At 31.6% G+C, this 26217-nt stretch overlaps 3 protein-coding genes across 4 annotated transcripts in view; 1 reads left to right on the forward strand and 2 right to left on the reverse strand.

Moving 5' to 3' along the window:
- Positions 1 to 26217, forward strand: part of LOC127738562 (autophagy-related protein 2 homolog B-like) — a 115620-nt gene that overhangs the window by 34128 nt on the left and 55275 nt on the right. The window contains exons 10-12 of the mRNA XM_052249850.1: positions 1311 to 1349; positions 2029 to 2290; positions 3670 to 3820. Of these exons, the coding sequence (XP_052105810.1) occupies positions 1311 to 1349; positions 2029 to 2290; positions 3670 to 3820 (452 nt within the window). The remainder of the gene's footprint in view (positions 1 to 1310; positions 1350 to 2028; positions 2291 to 3669; positions 3821 to 26217) is intronic.
- Positions 8189 to 19327, reverse strand: LOC127738563 (slit homolog 3 protein-like). Of its 2 annotated transcripts, none has more exons than XM_052249852.1 (2): positions 19142 to 19327; positions 8189 to 14187 (listed from the first exon to the last, which is right to left on the reverse strand). In XM_052249852.1, the coding sequence occupies exon 2, from the start codon at positions 14172 to 14174 to the stop codon at positions 11313 to 11315; it is 2862 nt and encodes a 953-aa protein (XP_052105812.1). In that variant the 5' UTR covers positions 14175 to 14187; positions 19142 to 19327; the 3' UTR covers positions 8189 to 11312. The 2 variants fall into 2 exon arrangements, with proteins under 2 accessions (XP_052105812.1, XP_052105811.1); XM_052249851.1 differs by lacking the exon at positions 19142 to 19327 and adding an exon at positions 16393 to 16634.
- Positions 21425 to 24633, reverse strand: LOC127738567 (protein artichoke-like). The gene is made up of 2 exons (XM_052249858.1): positions 24527 to 24633; positions 21425 to 23585 (listed from the first exon to the last, which is right to left on the reverse strand). The coding sequence occupies exons 1-2, from the start codon at positions 24543 to 24545 to the stop codon at positions 21808 to 21810; spliced, it is 1797 nt and encodes a 598-aa protein (XP_052105818.1). The 5' UTR covers positions 24546 to 24633; the 3' UTR covers positions 21425 to 21807.

The raw sequence follows: 26217 nt of genomic DNA on the forward strand, positions 1-26217 counted from the left end.
CTCCAAAACATATAAATGAACTAAAATTAAAATACATACAAGACTAACAAAGGCCAGAGGCTCCGGACTTGGGACAGGCGCGAAATGCGGTGGGGTTAAACATGTTTTGTGAGATCTCAACCCTCCCCCTATACCTCTAGCCAATGTAGAATAAAGAAACACACAGCGATACTCACAGTAAGCCTTAATTTATTTTGAAGGGGAAAAAAACCAAACAGTAACCTTTCTTATGTTATCTTTTTCTGAGAGCAAATGGGTAAAATTTCTTACCATTAGAGCAGTTAGGTTTGAAGTTTGTTTTATGTTACAAACTGAGATTTTTTATACGACAGCAAAAAAATTTTTGGGATTGTATAATGGTATGATGTCGTCGTCTGCGTCGCCTACGTCATCTGCGTCGTCTGCTTTGTCGTCCGAAGACACATTGGTTTCCGGACAATATCTTTAGTTTAAGTGAATGTATTTTGATTGCTCTGAAATTGTACCACAATGTTTAATACCACAAGTAGAAGGTTGGGATTCATCTAAAGGGGTTATGGGGCCAACAGTTTAGGAATTAAGGGCCAAAAACAACAATTTTTTTATTTTCCGGACAATAACTTGTGTGTAAGTGTATGGATCTCTCTGACATTGTACCACAAGGTTCCATATCACAAAGGGAAGGCTGGGATTGAGTTTGGGGATAATTGCCCCAAACTTGTAGGAATTAGGGGCCAAAAAAGGGCAAAAAACAAGCATTTTTCTAGTTTCCAGACAATAACTTGTGTTTAAGTGTATGGATCTCCCTGAAATTGTACTACAAGGTTCCATACTACAGAGGGAAGGATGGGATTGAGTCTTGGGGTAATTGCTCCAAGGGGGGTTTCCAAAAGTTTTTTTTTTGGGGGGGTGGGATTTTTTTTCCAATTTTTGTAAGGAATTCATATTTTTTTTCAAAAATTTTCAAATTTCAAATTTTTGAAAGTTTAAAGAAGAAATCTTCAATTGCGCAGTATTGGGCAATAGATTTGTAAGATCTTTGACCACATTTATTTTGTGTCAGAAACCTTTATTATGTCAAAAATTTGATCACAATCAAAATTCAGACTGTATCAAGCTTGAATATTGTATCCAAATTTGACCCAACTGTTCAGGGTTGGACCACTGCGGTCGTATCAGGCTGCGCTCAGCGAAGCATTTTATTTAGACTGACAATACAGACTTTGAAAAAAAATACATTTTAGTCAAATTCATTATTTGAAAAAAGGCTACTTTAATTTCAATTTTATGAATATGATTTCATGTTGATATTTTATGAAATATATTTTCAGCTGTTAAATCTGGTGGAACAGAAAACAGGAAGCCCAAGGGTAATTTACTCATTTTTCGCGATTATTTATATTTTCGTGTTATTTTTTTAAATTGCTCGCAAAAATTATTTGGTTTACAGTAATATGCCTTGCAAATAAATAATGCATGAAAGATAAATTCTGAAACATGCTTTTTCTTGATGAATTCAAATTGAACAAACTATTTACAAGTAAATTGGTTAACAAATGTATGGTTTCTATAGTAATTTGGGGCCATAGTAGCCTAGTGGTCTAAATTCATCTACAGTAATCACAAGCCTGTCCAATACGTACCCTATTTACAAAAAAATATACCTATTGCTATTATGATTACGCTAGTTCATGGTGAGATTAATGGATTTGACAAATATCTGATGCATTTACGACTGTAGTTTTAAAGGTATTTGTGAAAAAAATTGACTTCTGATTAGTTTCAGATACTTATGATTCAATCAGCAATATAGTCATATTATTCACCTCAAGTTCTCAAATGCCTATAAACCCCTATTTTGTGTGCCTTCTAACTTCTATTTTTTATCCTCATCTGTCATTTAATAGAATTTTACTTCAAAGACACTGCAATATTTAATGTGATGAAATAGATAATCTTACTCCTTTGTAAAGAGTTAACTGATAATGATGTCTGTACAGGTAGGATTTTACAGGTTACCATTAAATTCAATGTCTACATCTTTTTTAGATCCAATGAAGAAAATTTTAGATGATCCGTCAGCAGAGTTTTCCCATTATAGACTGAGACTAGCATTCTTCTCTGTAGCACTTTTGCATGACAATCCTTGCTCTAAAGTAGAGCATGGCCAGACGCGAACACAAGAAAATAACATTAAAGATCTGTCTACGTCTTACTTCCAAAGAGTGTTTACTATTGCAACAGCTGCTAGGGGAGACATGAAAAGTTTGAGAAAGAGTTTTGTGGAAGTACTGAAGTATGATCATATCAGGTAATTAATTCATCATTTAGCCTCGTCTTGGAAAATCAAACAGCGCAGTCATTGTCGTACATAACTTGAAGAGAACATAATTTTATGGCCCTGCCGTAGACGACTGGGGCATTAAGTGTTATCTTTGACCATCCGTCTTTCTGTCTTTCCGGCAATCAGTCCTTCCATCCGTATGGTTGAATTAATATACCATAACAATCTGATTTGAGTTATTTCCCTTGAATGAAAAAAATGTCTGACAACATTATTTTGATAGTACAATATAAAAATACGGAGATGTGGTATGATTGCCAATGAGACAGCTATCCATCAAAGTTCAAATGAAGTGGATGTAAGCAATTATAGGCAACTGTACGGCCTTCAACAATGAGAAAAACCCATACTGTATGGTCGGCTATAAAAGGCCCCGACATGAAAAATATGAAACAATTAAATTGAGAAAACTAACGGCCTAATTCATAACAAAACAATTTACGAAAAACAAATATGACAGACATGAACCAACGACAACCACTGAACTACAGGCTCCTAACTTTGGACAGGCAAATAAAGAATTTGGCAGGGTTAAACATGTTTGTGAGCGCTCAACTCTCCCCCTAACCTGGGACAGTACAACATAAGAACAAACTATAAAAATCAGTTGCAAAAAGTCCATTCTGCTAATACATTTCAAATAATGGGACTTATGTATGAGTTGAAAAGGGGATTGCATTTTTTTTTTACTACCAAATAATTGAAAGATAACAGTCACATAAATCGTATGATGTGGATGGCTTATTATGCATAAGGTCATAATTTTTTTCTGTAACAGTTATAATAGCTGGATTAGCCAGAAGTTTTGATATGTCTGCCAAGAATTTTTATTGAAACAGTTGTTGATTAAAAAAAATGTCAACTGAAATCTTTATTACATTAGCTGAAAATAAGAATAAGGTGACATTTTTAGTAGTTTCTTTTTAATCAATTTTTGTGTTTGATGGATGGTAAATTAAGCTTACTTTACATATAAAATATTACCTCTGTAGAAAATAAAGGGGATATTTAGGAATCCAGTAAACAAAATACCTGGTTTAGTTTTCTTAAAGTGGACACTTTTTTGTTTGCCAGCCAATATGTTTAATATATTGTGATATTGAATCTTGCTGGCAGGTTTTGGGGAACTCTAGAAAACAAGTCAGTTTATAAAAAAAATTGATTATTTTTATAGGGCATAGTAGAATTGTTGGTAAGTAGGCACACTGAAAAATGAAAACAAATTAAGATACCATCAAATTAGTGTTTCTACAATATAAAAACAAGGTGGTATGATTGCAAATCAGACAACTATCCACCAGAGTCCAATCAAAATGCCTGTTAACTGATAGTATAATTTTATTTAGGTTACTTGGTAAACCTTTGACAGTTGACTGTACAGAGAAGACAATTCCAACACATCATACAATGACTGTGGATGTGACTGTTGGTATGTTTGAGATGGTAGAATGTCTGTTTGACAGAAGAGATAAAACTGCCATGCCAACTTATACAGAGGTTAGTGAATATTCGCACATATATAAATATAAGTATAATTGCAGGTTATAAACATAGAAACAGCAGCACTGTACTTGGAAAGAGTGAAAACAATCTAATGAGCTGATTTAGAACCATATTTTTATATGCTTGAAGTTGTGATGAACTTTTCAACTTATCTTGATGGCCAAGACATTTAGGTTTCATACAGACGTTTTGATAATAAAAAAGAAATGATTTGATGTTGTGATAGCTGCAATATAGCCTTTTTGCATTGTTGCACCATCTAAAACATTAATCAATCAATGAACTTGATGTTGTTACGTTCGAACTTACTTTGAAAGGTTATAGAATGAGTAGGTAAACAATCAGGCTGTGTAATTCACTCTGTCTTAATAATATGATGCTGCCAAAGAAGCTTTGGTATTCAATTTTACTTCCGTCCAGTATTTTATCCTGCAATACTACCTGTGAATATTTATCACTTTTCATGTAGTGCATTAGTTTATTTATGTTTGATCTACTTTCACTGGTATTACTGTTCTTGGAATACCAAAATTGTAGTTGTCTTCATTTATTTTGGTTTTTGCAGTGCATGCAAATTGTGTGCTGACCAATACTAGATAAATGTATAATGGGTATTTACAGGTCTAGTTACAGTTTTATTATCCCCTGCAAACAAAGTGTGTGGGAAGGGTAATGAAATCTGTCTGTTTTATCTTATTTTTGAGTCTTTGGTCCAATTTAAACCAAACTTTTAACAGTAATAGAATATGATGTTTCAAATTTGCAGCACAAAGGTTTTTTTTCTCCATTGAGTGTTTCCAGAATATTGTTTGCTGATCTGAGAAAATATGAAGAAATCACTTTGTAAACAAAATTCCTCCTACATGCTTCATCAGATTTTCATGAATCTTTGTGCAGACATTTACAAATCTTAAACAAAATTAATGAGGGGACAAACTATTGATATATTCGATTTCCACCTTTCTCCTGACTCCTATCTATTTCTCAACTCTCTTCCTTTCTTCCAACTCCCCTCTCTTGCTTCAATTCTGATGCTTTTCTGACTCTCCATTTACCCTGACTAACCCCTTGCAAAGGTAGATAACTTACAAAGATGTTAACCTGTCAGTCTTCTCCAAGGGTCAAGAACTGGTCTAATTACTGTAAATACAGAAATTATTGTGTGCATTTATTGCGATTTTTAAAGAATGGACATAAATGCAAAATTAATTATTGCGAATTCAGGAAAAGCTGCATACAAATATATGCATCAGATATCAGAATGCGAATTCTTATTATTGTGATACTCACCCAGTCGCATTATTCGCAATGATAAAAACCTCACAATAATTTCTGAATTTACAGTAACCAGTCATGAATGATTTGAAATACAAATGACTGAAATAAAATTCCTTATTTCACTCAAATGAACATTTTGAAATTTAATCAAGATTCAAGTCATACTAGCCAGTCATATCTGATTTGAAAATACATATGACTGAAACAATATTTGTTTTTTCCAAAACTGGAAATGATGCATGTAAATAATGCTGTCAATATTAAAATGCAAGTTTGTATTTTTGCAAACCTATCCAATCACATTTTTTGCAATAATAAAAACATTTGCAAATTTTTTCAATGTACAGTACTAAATCTTGATTCGTTGTTGTAATAAAACTGCCACACAGTTTTGTATTCATTCACAGGACCTTTAAAGTTATTGTTATAATGTCCTTGGTGATGTCAGGTAACTGCTATTTAATCACTTTTACCTGTGTCTACACCTGACAGGAGAATATATTGATCAAGTTCAGAAGATTTAATTCATTATTTTATAACTTTTCAGCAAAGACTATAAATAATTTAGATTTTAAGAATTTTTCAAAAATCAAACATATGCTTTTATTTACAACACAATACACATGCCTGCCAGTGTCCCTCTTTTATTCAAGTTCCAAGTTCAGAATCGTAATTGTAAAATACACTATAATTTCATGCAAAAAGAGTGAAATGATTATCAGTCATATTAAGTCACTTTTACATAGAAAAATAAGAAGATGTGGTATGACTGCCAATGAGACAACTCTCAAACAGAGACCAAGTGACATAGAAGTTAACAGCTATAGGTCAACGTATGGTCTTCAACAATGAACAAACATGTATAGTTTAATAGAAGAGTGTGCTCACTGAAATGTCTCACTTGCTTTACTGATGATGAATATTTTTATGTTGAAAGTCTGCAAGATAAAGGTATTGCTATAAGTATCACATAAACTTTGATCCATGTAAATGAGGTCAAGGTCAGATGAACACTGCCAAATGGACATGCACTCTTTACAATCATACCATACACCAAATTTGATTTACCGTGGATTCATTTATTTTCGTTGGTATCAATTTTCATGTATTCAGGGAAACCTATATTTTTGTGGATAATTGATTTTGTGGTGTTGCCAAAGTCTTCGTACAAGCCTATAGAAAGTTTGTACTTCGTTAAACATTTAAATTCGTGGTTTACCTTTACCCATGAAATCAATGAAAATTGGTATCCCACGAATACTAATTAATTCACAGTATTGCTAATGGTAACTGAGATGTGCCCTTGACCATAAAATTTTAACCTTGATCACTGATCCATGTATGGAGGTCAAGTACAGTGAACCATGTCTGACAAGGATCCCACATATCAAGCATAGTTATCCTATTACTCATCCTAAGTTTTTTCCTTAGTTATGACATACAACATGGCATGTGGATTGTTTGTGATGAGTTTATATCTATCTGACTTGCTAAATGAGTTTTACCTCATTTTCAAGCTCTTGTAGTCAAGAGGTTAACTTTTTATGCCCCCACATTGGCAGAGGGGGCATTAAGTTTTACCATTCTACTACGTCTATCCGTCCCATTGATACATTCTTCATTTATTTGGACTATGTTTGTTCCTTAGAAGTCATACACAATAATGTATATGGATTAGTTTATATCTATCTGACTTGCTCTACCAGTTTGACCTCATTTTCATGCTCTTGTAGTCAGGAGGTTAACTTTTTTGGACTACGTTTGTTCCTTAGTTGTGACATACAATATGGTTTGTAGATTGTTTGTGATGAGTTTATATTTATCTGACTTGCTAAATGAGTTTAACCTCATTTTCAAGCTCTTGTAGTCAGGAGGTTAATTTTTTATGCCCCCACCGCTGGGGAAGGGGGCATTTAGTTTTAGCCTTGTCCGTCTGTCCGTCCATACCATTGACACATTCTACATTTATTTGAACTATGTTTGTTCCTTAGAAGTGATACAAAATAAGGTATGTGGATTGGTTGTGATAAGTTTATATCTATCTGTCTTGCTGTATGAGTTTGACCTCATTCTCATGTTCTTGTAGTCAGGATGTTAACTTTTTGGACTAGGTTTGTTCCTTAGAAGTGATACACAATATGGTAAGTGGATTGGTTGTGATAAGTTTATATCTATCTGTCTTGCTGTATGAGTTTGACCTCATTCTCATTCTCTAGTAGTCAGATGAAGTTTTTGGATTTTTTTTATGTGGATATGTTGAGAGAATTATATGTCTGTCTGATATATGACATATGCAGATCTAGTTTTTTCCCATATTGTTTCCTGGTTTCAGAGAAGTTAAGGTCATTATCATTTTACAGATGTTACTTCTGTAACATGTCTAGGCTTATTCTGATAAAATTCAGGCGAATTAAATGACTGAAAGAAAGCAATATCAGCCTTTGTAATATATGGGGCTACCCAAAAACTGGGTTTTTTTTGGAAGGTTTAGACATAATGACAGTGTTGTCCCAACAAATTTCTGATAGCATCCTGGTAAGCAGGGAATTTTAAAATACAATATTGTTTTAGAAATTATATTATTTCATCCATAACACAATCTATAAGAAAATCATTCCATGTAGCATTCAAGCGATATAGTATCACATTACCAAAGTGCTTCATGGCCTATGGAAGAACACTGAATGAAACACATAAGACAAGAAGATAGTAGTTGTCAGAGTTTCCATACAATTAATTTTTCAGGAATAGTGGGATACAAGGTAGCTCTGCAATTAGAAATAAATTAAAAATATTGTTTATGAGAATCAATTACATAAATTTTAACATTTGCTCTTTACTGGTAACATCTGACCTTGACCTCTGTTCCAGAGTTCAAAGTCTTTTAAATGATATCTGTATTGCAGCAGGAAAATCATTTTATGGTGTCAATTCTTGTTCTTTTTCTTTAAATTACCTTTCCCTTGATTACTTTTGCTTACATAAAAATCATTAAAAGGGTCTGATGCTGGATTAACCCATTTTTGATATGCAGTAGTTGTAAAATACTGCCCATTACATAGTTGATAAGAAAGGTAACTAATATTGAGTCATAAAAATTTAATATTCATATAATAATATATTATGTTGACATAAATATATACATCTGAAAAAATCTATACAATATTTTTAACAATATAATGTCTTATTTAGTATCCTTGATATGTAAATCTAGCACTAGTCGTGATTATGTACAAAAAATATGTCAATTTGATTATGCTTGGAGAAAAACGTCTTCTAAGGAGGGCCAAGGAAAAAATCATTTAAACATGACAAACACAGTTAATGAGTATATATTTTGAGTTTTTCCCAGAAGATCCTTGTTAAAGCTAAATTGAAAGTTAATTTTAATTTCTTTTTTTTCTACTTTAAAACAGAGAGTATATGTACATGTTGATGATCTTTAAACAAGTGTTGAAAAAATATTAATATCTCAACAAACAAAAATAAATGTGTGTATTGAAAAGATGTATAAAAAATGCCTGAAAATTACACATTAAGGCACTTTTCTACATCAGTGAATTATTTATCACATCAGTGGTTCTACAATATACAATGTAAACAATCAACATCATCTTTTATATCAGTAAACATCTTTCATATTCATAATTCTTCACTTGATAGATTCACTCAGCATTTTACCCCTCCCCTCCCCTTCCCTCCCTTTCCCAGAAAACAAAATATGGGAATATTATTTTATGAATGTGGGATAAAAATGCAATTAGTAAAATCAACAGAACTTAAAATTTGTCAAGTTTTTTCCCTTTCTTTTTTTGTTTCTTTATAATTTAACTATTTAACTTGAGGTCCCAGATGGACAAATGAAGATAGTTTTAGGCATAAATATAAGGGGAATGCAAGTACAACTCTCATTTTATACAGCATAGTTTTCCCAATTCATTCAAGACAGGACTAGGATAAGTAACAACCTATACAAAATTTCATCAATTCAAGTGCCTGAGCATAGTTTGTAAAAATTCCTGAGTTGAAGCCTACATAGGTCCGCTGTATCAGAACTAGGGATGTTTGATGATCAGTGGGATTATCTTTTGTTTCCTATTAAAGTTATATGAACTTAAGAAGAAGAAAATTAAGTAGTATTACAATCCCTATAGATAACTTATCCGGTTTTTCATTCATGTGGTTTTTTTAGTTGTATATCTTTCTAAATTATTTGAATTACATCCTACCTTTTGTTTTTTCTGAAATCAAAATGTTTTTACAAATATTGAATTTGTATCCTATTTTACAAACTTGATTTTTTTTTTTAGATATGTCGAAATTTATAAAAGTGATTTTACTTTACAAGAGAGATATTTACAAGTGTATTACTCATTGTGTTTACATTAGCCAATACACAATGCTGATCAATAAACGCCTTCTCATATTTATGGCACATGACTGATAAACGTTACTATTGATTTGTGGTGAATATCATACTGAAAAAATTGCAATAAACATCAATAAAAATTTGAAAGTAATGAGTGATATATACAAAAATCATGTATTAAAATAAACAACATAATTCATAACTCTGTAACAATTATTGTGAAACAGTTTTTGCACTGATCATATGATAAAACAACAAATAGATGTAATCTATAGAGTAAACTAGAGTTATAAAAATGAACAACAACAAACATTAAATATTTAACAAATGAATTAAATGAAAATAATGTAGAAAATTTGGCAAAATTCAAAGTGTACTTAAACAGGATGCATCTGCCTCAATCTGAAACTCATTTCGTTAAATTTGGTTTGTAAAAATACTTTGAAAACTTTATCTGTTTTCAAGTTGATGTCAATGTGTAAATTTTTCTAAAAAATACTCATTAATTTTCATATCTTTCTTTCATATCAAATAGAAAAGTTTGAGACTTTCTTAAATGGAAAAGAAATTTAAATTAAAACACAGAAAGGGGAAAGAGCAAGCAAAAATAATATGATAGATTTTATAGGTTTAAAAAAACAAAATGGTTTACACACCTGAAGGTCATAAGCCTGAAGGTTATACATATAAAAGCAAATAGTACAGATCACATAATTAGTAAACAAAAGTTTCAATAGAACACAAACAAGTTTAAAGACTAGTAGGGTATAGGTGTACTCATTTAAATAGATTGCATAAAAGAAGCCTATATAACCATAAGGTGTTTCTTTTTATCTATATTTGTTGTCAAAAATAAACCAGTTGTGTAATACTGCATAGGAATTTGTATAGACATACACTTATAATTTAAACCAAAAGTCAAAATACAGGTGTATCAAAATAATGGAACACGTATGCCTTAAGAAGTTAGTCAACAATAAAATGTATAGCCTTACTTAATCACATTTTACTGATTCTAAGCTGACAGGTCTTTTAGTAGAAAAGAGGCAAATTACTTTTTTAAAGTCATTTTTATAAGTGGTCAGGGATCAAACCATAGCCTTTTGCATTTGAGGCAAGCATACTATTAGAAGACAACTATGGTGGTTTCAGGAAGAACGAGCACAAATGATAGGGAGTCAAATTCAAATGTTACTATGACAAGAATGTATTTTCATTTAGATTCTTACATTATTCTGTTGATGATAATCTGTGAATCTCTTAGGAGTAAAATTTATTATCCAAATATTATCTCCTTTGGTTAAATTACTTTGACTTGAATGTATAATGTTCATTGCATAAAATTATTCCAATTATAGTACAAATGACTAATTTAGTAAATAAAACACTCAAAGTTACTATTCTTTATGATGTATGATATGAAACTAGTACATTTGGCTTATATCACATACTCTCATAAAATAAATCTTATCTACATTTGCGTTCTACACAGTTATTCATGAGAAGAATTGACAGATCTAGGTTTGCACTGATATCTTTGTATCACAATCAGTCAAAATCGTTTAGAGCCTTTTAGGCATTAACTCATTCTCTTTCTTGCAATCGTTCACTTATTAAAAAAATATATTTATTCATATTTTTTGTATGAGAATGGCCATGTCCTTTTGACCAGGTCTGATACTGGTACCAGATCAGTCCTTTTTCAGAGAGAACTTAGGAACACAGTATCATAGAAATCCTTCCTGTCTATGAATGTCACATTCTCACATTGAACATGATATCACATTATATAATCCAGGCAAAGGACTCTGATTATTAGCACTATATTATCCCAGATTTTCATATTTCTGTTTCTGGAGTGATTTCATGGTCTGTCGGACTGTCTATATCAAATCCATGATTCAGAAATCCGGTAGAGTTATTATTTTCATAATGTTTAGTCCTTGGTTTAGGAAGGGGTCTATCTTTAATGTCATTCGTATAAATACTTGGTGGTGACCTTTGAGGGTCATTGACGTAAGAGTGAGGCTGTGGTGCATGTCCCTTAAGTTGTCCTGGTGTTTTGTCATAACGAGATTTGTTGGATGATGAATCATTCAAATTTCTGTTTTCCTTTAAGTTTGAATCTTTTAAATAACCTTGTAACTGTCTTTGTTTCATACGAGGGTCATTCAGATATCCTTGTGGTGCAGCATTTTTTGGGTTGTTAGTTACCTGGTAGTAACCTGGTGGTGACGGCAGGTCATGTGATGTGCCATTAGCTCCTTTACCATTGTTCAGATGGGGTTGTATATTAATCATTTGATTTTCATTAAGATATTGATAACTTCCTGCCGAATGACGACTATTTGGACTCAACGGTTCACCAGTCTTGCCTGAAGATATAGCATTTACTATAAGATCACCATTTGCTTGAGGTTTCTTTGGTTTTGAGAAGCGTTTTGAATCATATCCAGTCGTGGGTCTTGCATTAAATGCAGTAAAATGAACAGGAGGTGTGTCTTTATATTTTGGTCTTGTTTGATACCTTATAAGGAAGAAAAGGATCACTACTATGAGGATAATTAGTATTGCAAGGCCTCCTCCAATCGCAACAATTTCTCCAGAACTTAATCCTGTGGAAGGACTAGCAGTTGGTGCAAATGTTGTGACAATACCACCTAATGAATTCTTGCAGTCAGGAACAGTAACTCTATTGTCAGTTGTTTTTGCTTTGATGCAGATTGAATAGTCCTTATGATTGTCTAAAGGCAATGTCCATTGCCTTTGGTTTGCATCAACCTCTGTTGGGTCATTAGTTTCACTAGTTGCTAGCTGTTGATGGGTAATGAAAAATTTGGACAACTGGTCTATATTTTGAACAGTCCAAGATAAGGAAACATATAATTCATTACGTCCATCAATTGAAAGAGTAATTATTGGTAGTGGAACTGTAGTTGTAGATGGCGTAGTTGTACTTGTTGTTGACGTTGTGAAAGTCTCACACTGAATTAGTTGTGTACCAGGTGGACACACAAGGTCACTGGGAGCTAATTGAGTTAGATGTTGACTGTTAAGATTTTGCGGAGTACTGCAGACTGCTTTTAGAATATATTGAAAAAAACTATCATCAACTTCCTTTTGTTTTGCCCACTGGTATAACTTTGCCAGTTTGCAATCACAATGCATAGGATTCTGGTCCAAATATAAATTCTTTAACATGGACAGTTCTTCAATGACACATTTATCAATAAGAGTTATATTATTTCCGGTTAATTGCAGTGATGTGAGACTGTTTCCTAAACCATGAATTTGTGCTTGTGTTAGTTCGGTTAATCCATTATTTGCTATCTCTAAATTCTCCAGTTGTGTATGATACTGAAATGTTAAGTCTGGAATATTTGAAAGTCCATTATTTTCTAGATATATGTGTTTTAATTTGGTCATTACTTTCAATGAATTCCAGAATGCCATAGGCTCAATGTGTGATTGTTTAAAGTCTATACGTAGCAAGTTCTGAAGTCCTTGTGCAGTATCTTTGGAGAAGCTCAATTTATTATCTGATCTGCCAACAGTATCTAAATAGAGTTCCTTTAAATTTGGTGTGTTATTAAAGGTTCCAGGATCAATATGTGTGATATCATTTCCAGATAAGTGAAGAAAATGAAGATTTGGCAAGCCTGCAAAGTCATTTTGTTTAATTTGAGTAAGTTGAGTTTGTTGTAAATTTAAATTTGCCAGATGTGACATATTTTTGAACAAATCTGTAGTTAATCCATCAGAACCAATCGGATTACTGTCTAATATTAATTGTTGAAGCTTTGTCCAGTTACCCTCTTTCAGAGTGGCCAAATTTTGTCCATTTAAATTATTTAGATGAAGACCAAGATATTCCAATTTGTCATGTAAATAGTTGAAACATCCAGATTGTAAGGAACTGATATAATTGTGTGATAAATCCAATTCAGTCAGTTTACTAAGTGATTCGAAAGCATTTGCAGTATATTGAAAGGTTGTAATACCATTTTTTACAAAACGAATATGTTCTAATGTTGTAAGATGTCGTATAGCACTAACAGGGAACGATGTAAAGTCTGGATTATCAAGTATCTCTAATCTCTTCAGATTCCTTAATTTACCTGACACAGAACCTGATGATATATATTGCATCTGGAGTGTATGTAAGATCAATGTTTCCAATTCAGGAAATTCTTGTGGAAAGAAAGTAATGCCATTACTATCTAGAGTGAAACGTTCAAGTGTCAATGACTTAAGTTTAGACAGTGTTGTCAGTGAGTAAAATGGAACACGGTTTGTATCGTCACCCTCTAAAATGAGTTCTGTCAAATATTGTTCCAATCCACTAAATGCATCATTTGCCACTGTTCCTAGGTAATTTTGACTGAAGTCAATTTTTCTTACTTTCAGCCCAGCAAATGCATTACTTGAAATATGTACAATTCTGTTGCATTTTGCTTGAGGATTAGGTTTCCTGCAATTGGATTCAGCAGCATTGCTGAGTGTCAGCTCTTGAAATATTTCGTCAGTAGTATTTATGGCAGGCACACTTAAAAAACTTTTTTCACGACAGTCTATTATCCTTTCACTAGACGGGTTCTGTCCATCAAGACAAATGCACTCAGCTATTGGACAGTTTCCTTGTATCCTAGTCATTTGCAGCCATATCACTAATATTGTTATATATATTCTGTATCCTTCCATTGTTTGTGTAGGTCTGGAAAAAAAAGATAATTGAAACTCAGAATAATTTTTTGGTTTTTAAATTTTCAGAAAACCAAGGTTATTGTTCAAAGTATAATGGTATATTTGTACAATCATGCAATGTAATAAATATGAGGGGTTCAGTTATCAGGGTATTGAGGCGGCATTATTATTTGTGAAATACCCATTTTCGTTGATTTCCTGGGCATAGGGAAACCATGAATTTAAATGTTCAACGAAGTACAAATTTACTATAGGTTTGTATGCACATTTTGACAAAACCTTAAAATCAAATATCAATGACAGTGCAATTTTTCCTCAACCCACGAAAATTGTTATCCATGAAAATAGATGAATCCACAGTATTGTAAGACAGAACTTACAGAAAAAGAGATTTTTGTAACCTCACAGTGACACCACAAGTTTGAAGTGATATCGCAATGCCTGAAAAATCATCGCTCCTTTACTTTTGGTTTCTTCCCACAGGGTATAGAACAATCAAAGTGTTTCATAGTTTTAATATGTTATTGTAAATTCAGATAGTGACAATTCCAAAGTTTTCAAACTTAATTCAAAATACTAACCAAGTTTTGTTCTTTACCATCAAACTAAACTTAAAACAGCCCAATCAAGTTAATTAACCAAAACTGGTAATTTTTATCAATTTATCAAAACTCTGTTTTCCAAAATCTTTGACTGTGGTGGTTTATTTGAGTTGTGGCAATATGTTCTTTTTGCTAATACAAATTGAAATAAATAAAATAAAATGGGTAAAATTATTGCAAAGGAATATATAATAAAATACCCTTATGATCAGTTATGTCAGTTAACTGATGCATGGAATTTTTATTGTTAAGTGGAATCATATTGTAATGATGCTCTTGAAGTTAGGAAGTAAAATTACATCATATTGATTGTCAATAGAATAAGCAGATCAGATGATATTCAAAATTTTTAAGTTGACCTGTGATCAGATGACAATTTTTTATTATGATTTGTATATCCTGTTTTTTTACACAATTGTTCTCAAGAGTTGTTCAATAAAAATTTGTATTTTATTTAATTGATGTTATAAAATATATTTTGTACATGTTTATCTCAAGCTTGCCATATCCTGAAAACATTGTAGTTTTTAAAAGAAGTATTTGCAAATAAATCTATGCTTGAAATAACATTTAGACAAACAACATTTCAATGTTTTTTCAGGTAAAAACACTGAAGCATAAATATGAAAATATTTAAAGTGTGTCACTTTATTTCTAACTTACGAATAATTTTTGACTAAGTTGTAAGTTATTACACTGTAATGAACTACTCAATAAATGAATTTTATGTTTATGTAGTTGTATATTGCATATACCTGATAAATTAGCCAGAGGACATGACTGATTTTGTAACAATTTAACATGCCATTGTTTCCATTATCTTACAAGGATCTTTATGCTTTTGTCTCGTCATGGAGCTTTAATGGGATAACTCCTTGATCTTTAAATATGCATGGGTTTTTTTCTTCTAGGAAAACTAAAATTTCTTATTTATGTCAAAGGTAATCAGCTTATTGACCACCAAAATTGGGATGGAAAGTTGAACATTAATCACAAGCTAATCTTTTATTTATAAAAGCTAATCCTTTATTGATATTTATTTTTTCGTCCTGAACATGCATGAAATATTTGGCACTAGATGTAAGCAACCAACCAACTATCTTTTTATTTTTATTTGTAAATTTAGCCTTAAATTTCTTAATTTTGTTTAACTTCATGATTGGTAAGATTTTCGTTTTGATGAATAGTACATAAAGAATGAAACGAAAAGATTTAGGTGAATAGCCAGGTGAATTTGCCCTAACTTTACAGTGATAATATGTAAGGTATTCTACTAAAATGCACATGAAAGATTGACTTTAAGAAAAAAGTAGAGCATTACACTAGGGATCCAGTTTAATGACCACACGGCAAAATGTCTTTGATTTCTTATCAAAAATACAGTTTTAGGTTTTTTTCTGCTTTTTTCCACTTTGGTGAACAAATTTTGTTATAAAAGTTTTTATCTGAAAGACATTTACAAAATCATCTAATTTCCCTCTAAAAGTATTTTATGCCAGAATTGAAGACCAAAAAGTGTCAATTTTGACAGATAAAGACATAATTGTTGACCACAGCCCTGGATATGAAGATGTCACCATAGATATATTCATGATTATTGTGCACCTTCTTACCTGTATAATTTGTTTACAAATAATCAGCAGGTAAACATCAAAGTTCTTTCGAAGATGTTGGTTTCAGGATGTCACAGATGTTCTTTGATACATTTCCCAGTTAATGGTTACACTTGATTATCTCATTTTGTCTTAGAATGCAAGTCTAAACTTTTGTTTTTGTTCTAAATCAATTTCAACGTCACACACCTTTTACACAGGTAAAAATAACCAGGTGAGTCAGGTATCTCTAATGGCTGCCACCTAACCAATCACAATGCTTACTTTAACAGGTAAAAATGTTTACCTATGATCAATAGAAAGGGCCTTAACCTACTCTTATAAGAGTCGTTATCACCAATCTATTGAAAAAAGGATTTATTCAAAGTGTAAATAATCAACAATAACGTTAAACTGCTACTTTTCATTATTTGTATAGAAATGATAATTTGTATAAAATTGATAATTTTCACCTTTTGTGAACAATGAAATGACCATTGATGTTAATAGTCAAGCCTAAGGGATTAGATCCAGATAAACTTATGTAATATTGTCAAACATGTAGTAACCTATTACTTTAATTGTTACTGGTGACTAAAAGTTTTTTTTGGGATAAAAACTGATGAACCTCCAATTTAGAAAGTATTTAATTTTAAAAAAGAAAAAAGAGAAGATTTTTTTTTTCAATATATAAGTTATGAAAAATCTTTTAAATTATGAACTGACATAAATAAGAAGGATTTTTTTGTTTTATAAAACTATTTCAAGTACTATGAGATATTTATTATTGATAGATTAAAGCATATTAAAAGTTAGATTTATTTTTTATCTGACATAAATAATTATTGGAGAAATTATAAAAAATTATTGATGAATAAAATTAGAAAAAGCAATTTATTTTTTAATGAATAAATGCAGTGCAATCATTTTCTATAAATCTAGAAGAAGATTGATCTAGAACTATGTGTATAAAAAAATTATTTTAAATATTTTGGTCAAACATGAGATCTTCAAACAAATTTTTGCTACAGACAATTCTAAATGGTAGCAAACTCTTGTCAAAAGAAAACCACAGATTGTGCTATTTATAATTCAGCTGTGTCAAAATTAAGTTCAGTAGACACTTTCACATAGTTATCATGTGCAAACACTATTGCAAAAAATTATGATAAATGATAAAATGGCAAATATAAATGAAATGATAAACCAAAGTTAAGCAGTTTATTTTCGCAAAAACATACATTAAAAATAGCTTTTGTTTATGCAATTATTATATACACCTACTTTTGAATGTTCATTACTAATTGTAAAATTTGAATTGAGTCACCATAATTTTTAAATTTGAAAAGGCAGCTCTTCAAAATTTCAAATTAAGCAAATTAATCCTTTTGTATAATTCCATGGAGACCATTTTCTTATAAACATCACTTTAGATTTTCATCTTAGTTTCTCCTTTATTGTCAAATTTTGATGAGATGTTGATTCATTGTTATTTGCTAGATGATCAGTGGCAAATATTTCATGCATATGGAAGTGGCTGTTTATATTCAAATCCTACACAACCAATAGAACACCTAATGTGGTGAAGCAGATTAAAATGTGACACTCATTTTAAACCCATCAACACTATCCCAAGTAAATTAATTTTGTTCCTTTTTTTAGAAAGTTATTACTTAGAAGTGAAGACAGAGGACTTTTAGAATGTATACTTGTGTTGTATCCAACTTACACGTCTGTAGTTTTGTGACAGACTGGAAGAATGGATAGAAAGGCTAATCAATACACCTTATCGCTATTTGTCCGCCATTACTGGACATCACAAAAGTTCCCATAAAATTTTGACGTCATAATAGAAAATATCTGACGCCACAATGGAAAAGTGATTATTGTATGACGTCAAAAGTTCAAGCGGGACAGATTCTCGGGTCAAGTGGGAATAGCGATAAGGTGTATAACCAGAAGATGCATTGGTGCTATCATATTCCTTAAAACAAGACCATCAGAAATTTTGAAAATTTATTTATTTTTTAACTATTATATACTGTAAATTCAGAAATTATTGTGAGGTTTTTATAATTGCCAATAATGCGACTGGGTGATAATCAGAGTAATAAGAACTCACATTCTGATATCTGATACATATGAGTGAAAGAAGATTATCCTGAAATCACAATAATAAATCTCGCTTTTTTGTTCTTTCTTCAAAAATCTCAATAATAAATCTTGCTTTTTTGTTCTTTTTTCACAAATCTGATAATAAATCTCAATTTTTTGTTCTTTCTTCAAAAATCTCAAAAATAAATCTTGCTTTTTTGTTCTTTTTTCAAAAATCGCGATAATAAATCTCGCTTTTTTGTTCTTTCTTTAAAAGTCGCAAAAATAAATGCACGCAATAATTTCTGAATTTACAGTAGTTCTATTTTATCATTGGATTTGTTTTTTGATTGACCAAATATTACCATTTATTTATTGCTAGGTCCTTTGAGCTTCCTAGGGCATTCTTCCCTGGCCCCCACCACAATAGCACGGACCTGTTCTCAACAAATTAACAACCCTCATTATAGAAACCTCACTATATATAGCCTATTGTTGATACAAGACAGAAACAACAGCTGTGAAAGTTGAAGTCTTTCTTAGTTTATGGAAATTTGTTCATCATTTTTTTTTAAAGTTTCATGTCTTAAAAGAAGCCTGCAGTAGATTCATGCAACAAGGTACAAAAAGTGGAAAGAAATTTGTAAAATAGTCATTAAAATTATGTATATCTTACCTGTTATCTTTTGATACATTTTGTAAATATGTAAATGCATATTACTTGCTCATCAGCATGCCTTATGGTATGAAATATTCATATTTGATGCATTTTATGTTTCAACTTGTCTTATCTTGTCAAACTATTTACTCTTGTATAAATTTTACATGGTCATCAGATCACCTCTCCGAACTTTGTGGTTTTCCTGTATTATACTTCTACGTAAATATTTATATTTAGTTCAATTATTGGTTATCATGTATCTGTTGACAAATTTTATTTTTTAAGTGCTTTTATGTTTTTTCCTGGTACGTATCAGTTACAAAAATGCACTTATTCAAATCATATATGGATGCAGCTGTATTTTTTTAGTGGTTCCTTTCAATTCCATTGTATACTATATATGGGGATTAATTATTGGTTCCATACATGATGATCATGCTGTTCAGTTTGACACTAAGACATGTAAGAGGATTACTTCATTAAGGATTGATTGTCCTTAATGACTTGTCATAAATGGAAATTTTCACGTTTAATTTCTTGCACACAAAAAATAAGTATGTGGGTCTCTTTTGGGGAAAATGCAATAATAAGAATTATTTCCTATATTAGATTAAGGTTGAGTTGTTTGAGCTTTGACACTGTCAGTTATGCTCTTCTTAAGAGATAGAAGTCATATGAAAGTATCACTTTGAAGGAAGTTGATTGATTGATTGGTGTTTAGCACCACTTTCAGCACTATTGTGCTATTTTGTGGTGGTCACTTTTTATTGGTGGAGGAAGCTGGAGAGAACCACAGACTTCGGTAGGAAAACCGACAATCCTAGTCAATTAAGATTGGAGTTGAGCGCCCATGCCATATATGGGATTAGAACTCACAACCTCAGTGTTGACAGGCTAGTGATACAGTAGTTTGACTACTTAGACCACTCGGCCGCCTAGGCCCCTGATGGAATTTGATATCTTCTCATAGCACAGATGTAGATTGTAGTGATACTGTTCATCCAAGGAAGAAAGAGAGGATGTAGAAAGGTTGATAATTTTGACTGACAATGGAAAATGATATCATTAGACATGGGTAAGAAATGTGTCATGTAACAGGTCTACTAAAACATTTCAATAGCCGGGCTTGAAAGGGTCTGCCAATGATCATGGAGAACCTCATTGCCATGAATTATCAACATATTGTCTCTGTATACTAGATATACATTTGAGTTCAATTTATTAGATTTGGTATATATTTATCTCCAAGAGGAGACATCTTTTCGCTTTTATTACTGTAAATTAAGAAATTATTGCATGCATTTATTATTGCCATTGTTGAATAATCAACACAAATGTGAGTTTAATTATTGCAATTTCAGGAAATGCTTTATTCTAACAATGCTATCAATGAGGACTCTTTTTACTGACAATGACTTTTACAAAAACAATATAACAGATATCTTACACTTGGTCAGTGCTGTTCAGTAATATTTATCAGACTTATTTGTTTTAAAAAAAATCAGTCCTTGAAACCAAAATTGTTCAGATTAAACTTAAGTAAACCATAAATGTAGCTTGAATTCACTGGGTTTCACCCTAGGCAAGCTGCTTTACCTGAGCAGTATTGATTTCGATATCTAACAGTTTTGTATATATGCATTTAGATAAAATTCAAATTAAACTGACCCTTTTTAAGAATGTTGGTCAACGCATGTATGGTTTTGGTTATCATAACAGAACAATAACTCCTGCAGTTCATTCATTTGATGTTGTCCTTTTTTACTAGCTAGATTTTGTGTGATTGTTCATAGTTCTGTCGCATGTTTAGTAAACGATTGTAACAGATGGCAATATTCTATCCAGTTTAATAGCCAGAACATACTATTTTATAATATACAACTGCATATACAAATGTACAGGTATTTATAAAAGGAGAATCAATAAATAACACATGTCTCCTCTTTGTTTACTAGTCTATAATTGTAGACTTCTTAAACTTGATCGCCCTGAATATGCATTTAATTTGCCGCTGGACATTAAACAGTCATACATCATCATCATCATCTTAAAGTATATACCTGTCTGACTTAGGGATACATTTGTACTAGCCACACTAGAACAAGACATTTTGTGTAGCAATATTACTAGACTCCAACTTGTTTTAAGGTGATAGCTAGGTAGGTAAATAGATATAAACTTGAAAATGATTATAGGATAATGATCTGATTTACATTACATGTATTTTAAAAAAAATTTTAAAAAATGAAATTGTTGGAGGTAAAAGTTGTTAGGAATTGAAAATCATTGTTCACATGGTTGATCTTATTGATATTTTATTATTAGTTAAAGAAAACAAACAATCTATTCAATCAGTTTCAGAATTCATGCTGAACACACTATAATGGCAACTGTATTATCAAATGAAAGTCTCAATGCAGAGCTCTCGGGCAGTGTCAGGGTACACACATATGCATGAATAAAATCCATAAATCAGAGCTGGCCACTTGGTCGATGTTAGTTTCTTTGGTCATTCTTTCTTTCTTGTAATTTTTGGAATCAAAATTGATGAAAAGTAGGCTGAATTGTCAGATGAATATTCTATAGCCATCTCTTCTAAAAAATTCCTGATCCGTGTCTTGTTGAGGTAGTTTTAGTGAAATTGAGGCACTGAATGTGTTGATTTTCTACAGCCATCCCTTCTAAACATTTCTAAATCTGGGTTTGACGACTGAGGAAGGTGTAGTGAAATTATGGCACTGAATCTGTTGTGTATATTTCGGACACACAAGGTGCTTTTTGGACAATCTTGTCAGAGATTTGTTCCTTAATCTTTTAGGAGTGCTACATTCAGCATTCAGAGAAAATTCAAAATATTCAATAGAGGCCTGTTTAAGTTTTGTCCATTCCTTCAGTGCTTTTAGTTTACAGTCACAATGCAAAGGATTATTCTTCAGTTTTAATGTATCTAAGACTGCAAGTTCTTCAATTACACATTTATCGATTAATGTAATAGAATTACTGGATAAATCTAGTAGCTTGAGACTGCCACCTAAGCCATTAATTTGAGCTTGTGTTAGTTCAGTAAGACTATTGCTACTGATCTCTAGCCTTTCCAACTGGGTATTATACTGAAATGCCGAATCTTGAATATTTGACAGTCCATTATCTACAAGCTTTATGTCTTTTAAACCAGTCATGAGACTCAGTGAATTCCAGAATGAAGATGGCCAGAGTTGTATTTTTTGCAAATTGATACTTTGCAAATGCTGAAGTCCCTGTGCAGTTTCTGCAGTGAAGTTCAGTTTATAATTTGATCTTGTTAGAGAACATAGTTCAAGATCTTTTAAATTTGGTGTATGGGTGAAGGTTCCAGAATCAATATGTGTAATTTTATTACCAGATAGATCAAGAAAATAAAGATTGGACAATCCTATGAAGTCATTATGTTCTATTTGAATGAGCTGAGTTTTCACGAGATAGAGATATTCCAGATTTGGCATGTTTTTGAATAGATTTGTAGGAATACCACTTGTTCCTAGAGGATTATTGTCTAATACTAACGTTTCAAGCTTTGGCCAGGTACCTTCTGTCAGAGTTATCAATCTGTTTCCATCTAATTTATTGGAATGAAGACCTAGATACTTTATTCGTTGTTGTATATGATTAAAGCATCCAAATTGTAAGACATTTAACTTGTTTTCGGACAGATCCAGTTGAGTTAACTTATGAAGAGATTTCAATGCATTTCCAGCATGTTGAAATGTTGAAATGCCATTTTTTACGAAACGGATTTGTTCCAACGTAGTAAGAAATCTTATAGCACCAAGGGGGAATCGTGTAAAGTCTGGATTTCCTAATATCTCTAATCTTTTCAATTTTGGAAATTTTCCCACAACAGAACGTGATGTTATGTACTGCATCTGAAGTGTATCTAGCACAAATGTTTCAAGATGTGGAAATTTTTGTGGAAATGAAGAGATACAGTTTTTAATTAGAGAGTAATGTTCTATGGTTAATGACTTAAGATTAGTCAACTGTGGTAGGGACGCAAAGGGGACACTTCTTAAATCATTACCTTCTAAGATAAGTTCTGTCAAATATGTCTCCAGTCCCCTGAAGGCATCACTAGACACTGAAACTACGTAATTTGTACTGAAGTCAAGTTTGCGGACTTTAAGTCCTGCAAAAGTATTATTGGCAATGTGAATTATTCTGTTACTGCATGTTGAAGGGATATTGTCCCTACATCTTTTGTTTTCACTGCTGAATGTCAGTTCTTTAAATATTTCTTCAGAAGCAATGATTAATGGAACTGATAAAAGGTTTTTGTCTCGACAGTCTATAATTCTTTCATCTGTGGGCCAATCCCTGTCATGACATAAACACTCTTTAATTGGACAGTCAGCAGCTAATATTGTTGTCAGTTGTAGCCATATCACCAATAAAACACCATATACTAGGCATCCTTTTTGAAGCTCTGAAAAAGAAAACTTTATGTGTCAAATTTAAATGATGTATTCTTTTTAATATTTTCTTTTGTAGGTAAATACAAGGAACCATAGATTTAACGAATCACATATTAAGGGGTGGGGGGGCAATATGTAGGTGGTATCTGTATTTTTCCATAATTCATAGTTGATTTAAGTTTTCTCAGGCTTTTTTTTATAACTAAAATGTGGTTTCCTTGTTCTCAGCTTTTCATTTGTCAAATATCACTTGACATTATCCTTATTACAGTTTCTGGTTGTAAGAAAAAAGGATTACATTGACTCTTTAATATTTAATTTCCAGTTGGAACTGAGAAACAAATACAGGGAAAATTGATCCTACTCTTTTTCGCCTCTTAAATTTTGAAGGTGTCTTTCATTGCTACAAAAAGCAATGATCCTGAAGGGTCTTCAAAAATAGAAAATAACAGAGAGCATTGTTAGATCCTTCAACACTAAGAAAATATTTCGGTCACACTTTTCTCAGCTACAACACAATAGAATGACTCCATATCTGGTCAGCCTTTTGACAGTGATATCCTTGATGTTTTCATTTGAATTGTTTACATTGGTTTTCTGGTTTGAAATATTAAACATTTTGTCATGACATGGCCTTTTTACTAACTATACAGCATGAGTTTGGTCCATTGTTGAATGCCATGCAGTGACCTATAGTTGCCGACATCTGCATTATATATGGTCACTGGTTGATTGTTGTCTCATTGGCAATGGTGCCACATCTTCTTACTTTTATATTGACACAGGATCTGTATTTTAAACAGATTCTGTTAATAAACTTTGTACATCATAATTTCTTAGATTATTTGTCATGCAAATCCCTTTTAAAAAAATTTAAGTGTGAATTTTATTCTTTAAATGAAGATTTGAAGTTTAGAACTTGGTATAAGATGCAAATAATTGGCTAACTTACCAGTTAATTTTTCATCCATATTTTTTATGAAATATTAAATCTTACTATGTTTGCTTTTAAAAACTGTCAACCAAATAATTTAATGTTGTATAAATACTACAGGGTCATCCCACCTTCAAACTTTGTGGTTTTCCTCAATATGTATTTATTGATGTTGAAGTGTATGACGCAAACATATTTTATTTGAAAAACCATCATTTCTGCCTCTGTTTGAATGTACCATTATTGAAAATATAAGGTTGAATTTAGATGCCAATTAACCAATCATACATGAGATTTATTGTGAATCAAATGAAACTTTTCCACAAAGTCATATCCTATTGGTCAATCTATTTATTGCAACCAAATGAAACTTTTCCACAGATTCATCTCCTATTGGTCAATCTATTTAAACTTTTGTCAATTCTATTGTCCCATTGAATAAATATAATAGCTATTGTTCTCTGTGTAGTTTATTCACTGGGACTTTTAGATTTCTTCTAAGAGAAATCCATCACTCATTGATTAATTTACCCGAGTAAAAAAATTATCTTCTAAAAGATGAAATACATGTTTAAACTCACAAAATTGCATGTGATGTTGTATTTATTCAATATCAATAATATATTTTCAATCTGTTCAATGTAAACATTGATTCAAACATTAAAAGTTGATTTCTGACAAAATTTCAACATTGTTCCTATTGAAATTTTTTTTTGTATTTGACAAATAAAAACTGGAAAATGATGTTTAAATTAAGGCCTTCTTCAATATATTCTATAACTAAACAAAACTACACAGAGAACAATAGCTATTGTATTTATTCAATGGGACAATAAAAGTGACAAAAGTTTAAAACAGGTTGCTTTCTTTAAAAAAAGAAATGCAATCGTGGTCCTAAACGCCTGTTTGGTATTTAAAAACAGATAATTATTATATAAAGATGCATGAGTTTACCTCATTTTTTTATATAAGATGTAGAAAAACTGACACGGATTCTTAAAGAGACTGCTGTTTAAGGTTGGGTATAATTTTCTTGTTAAAGAAATCATTTCTCTTTCTCCCATCCTTCTCTCTTCCAATAGATAACATTACAACATGCTATTTAGGAGGTAACCACTGTATGTTCCATTCTGATGTGCTGTTTTGGAAATTAGAGGAAGCTTCCTGGTCAAAGTCGACATGTAAATGTGAAAACAGTCTTTGTTTTGAAGAAGTTTAAAGAAATGAATCATGATTATTTGTTTTTTTTCACCAGTTTGAAAATAATTCAAAATCCTAAGCTATATTCTTATTTATTAATCCTGTTCTTTAACCGTCCTGGAAAATTTATATGGTTTGGTCTTGACTATCATATTCAAGATATGCTTGATCTCAATTTATTTATACCAGAGGTAACAAACTCCAATCAGACTTTTAGAGTAGAAACAATATGAGACCTCACTTTATACTTAATCAGTTTGTTGAAACAAATCTCACTTTTCATTTCATAACTTGTCCTTTTGTAAATTAGCCAAAATATAATGAAGTTGTTAATTTGTTGTTTTTATACAGACAGAGGGAAGCAGGAAGAACAGTGCAAATTTGGTATAGCTCATGTCCAGTACGCAATTTAAAGATCCTGTTTTTTGCAATCGCATGTCTGTTGAATACGGATAGAAAAATAATTTTTTACTAAGCTGCTTTTTTTTGCTTATGAATGCGTTTTGTAT

Source organism: Mytilus californianus, unplaced genomic scaffold (genome assembly GCF_021869535.1).
Source record: "Mytilus californianus isolate M0D057914Y unplaced genomic scaffold, xbMytCali1.0.p SCAF_4, whole genome shotgun sequence".
Lineage (NCBI taxonomy): Eukaryota > Metazoa > Mollusca > Bivalvia > Mytilida > Mytilidae > Mytilus > Mytilus californianus.

Coding starts and splice junctions, on each gene's coding strand:
- LOC127738563 (XM_052249852.1), bottom strand. CDS start 14,174: ATGGAAGGATACAGAATATATATAACAATATTAGTGATATGGCTGCAA.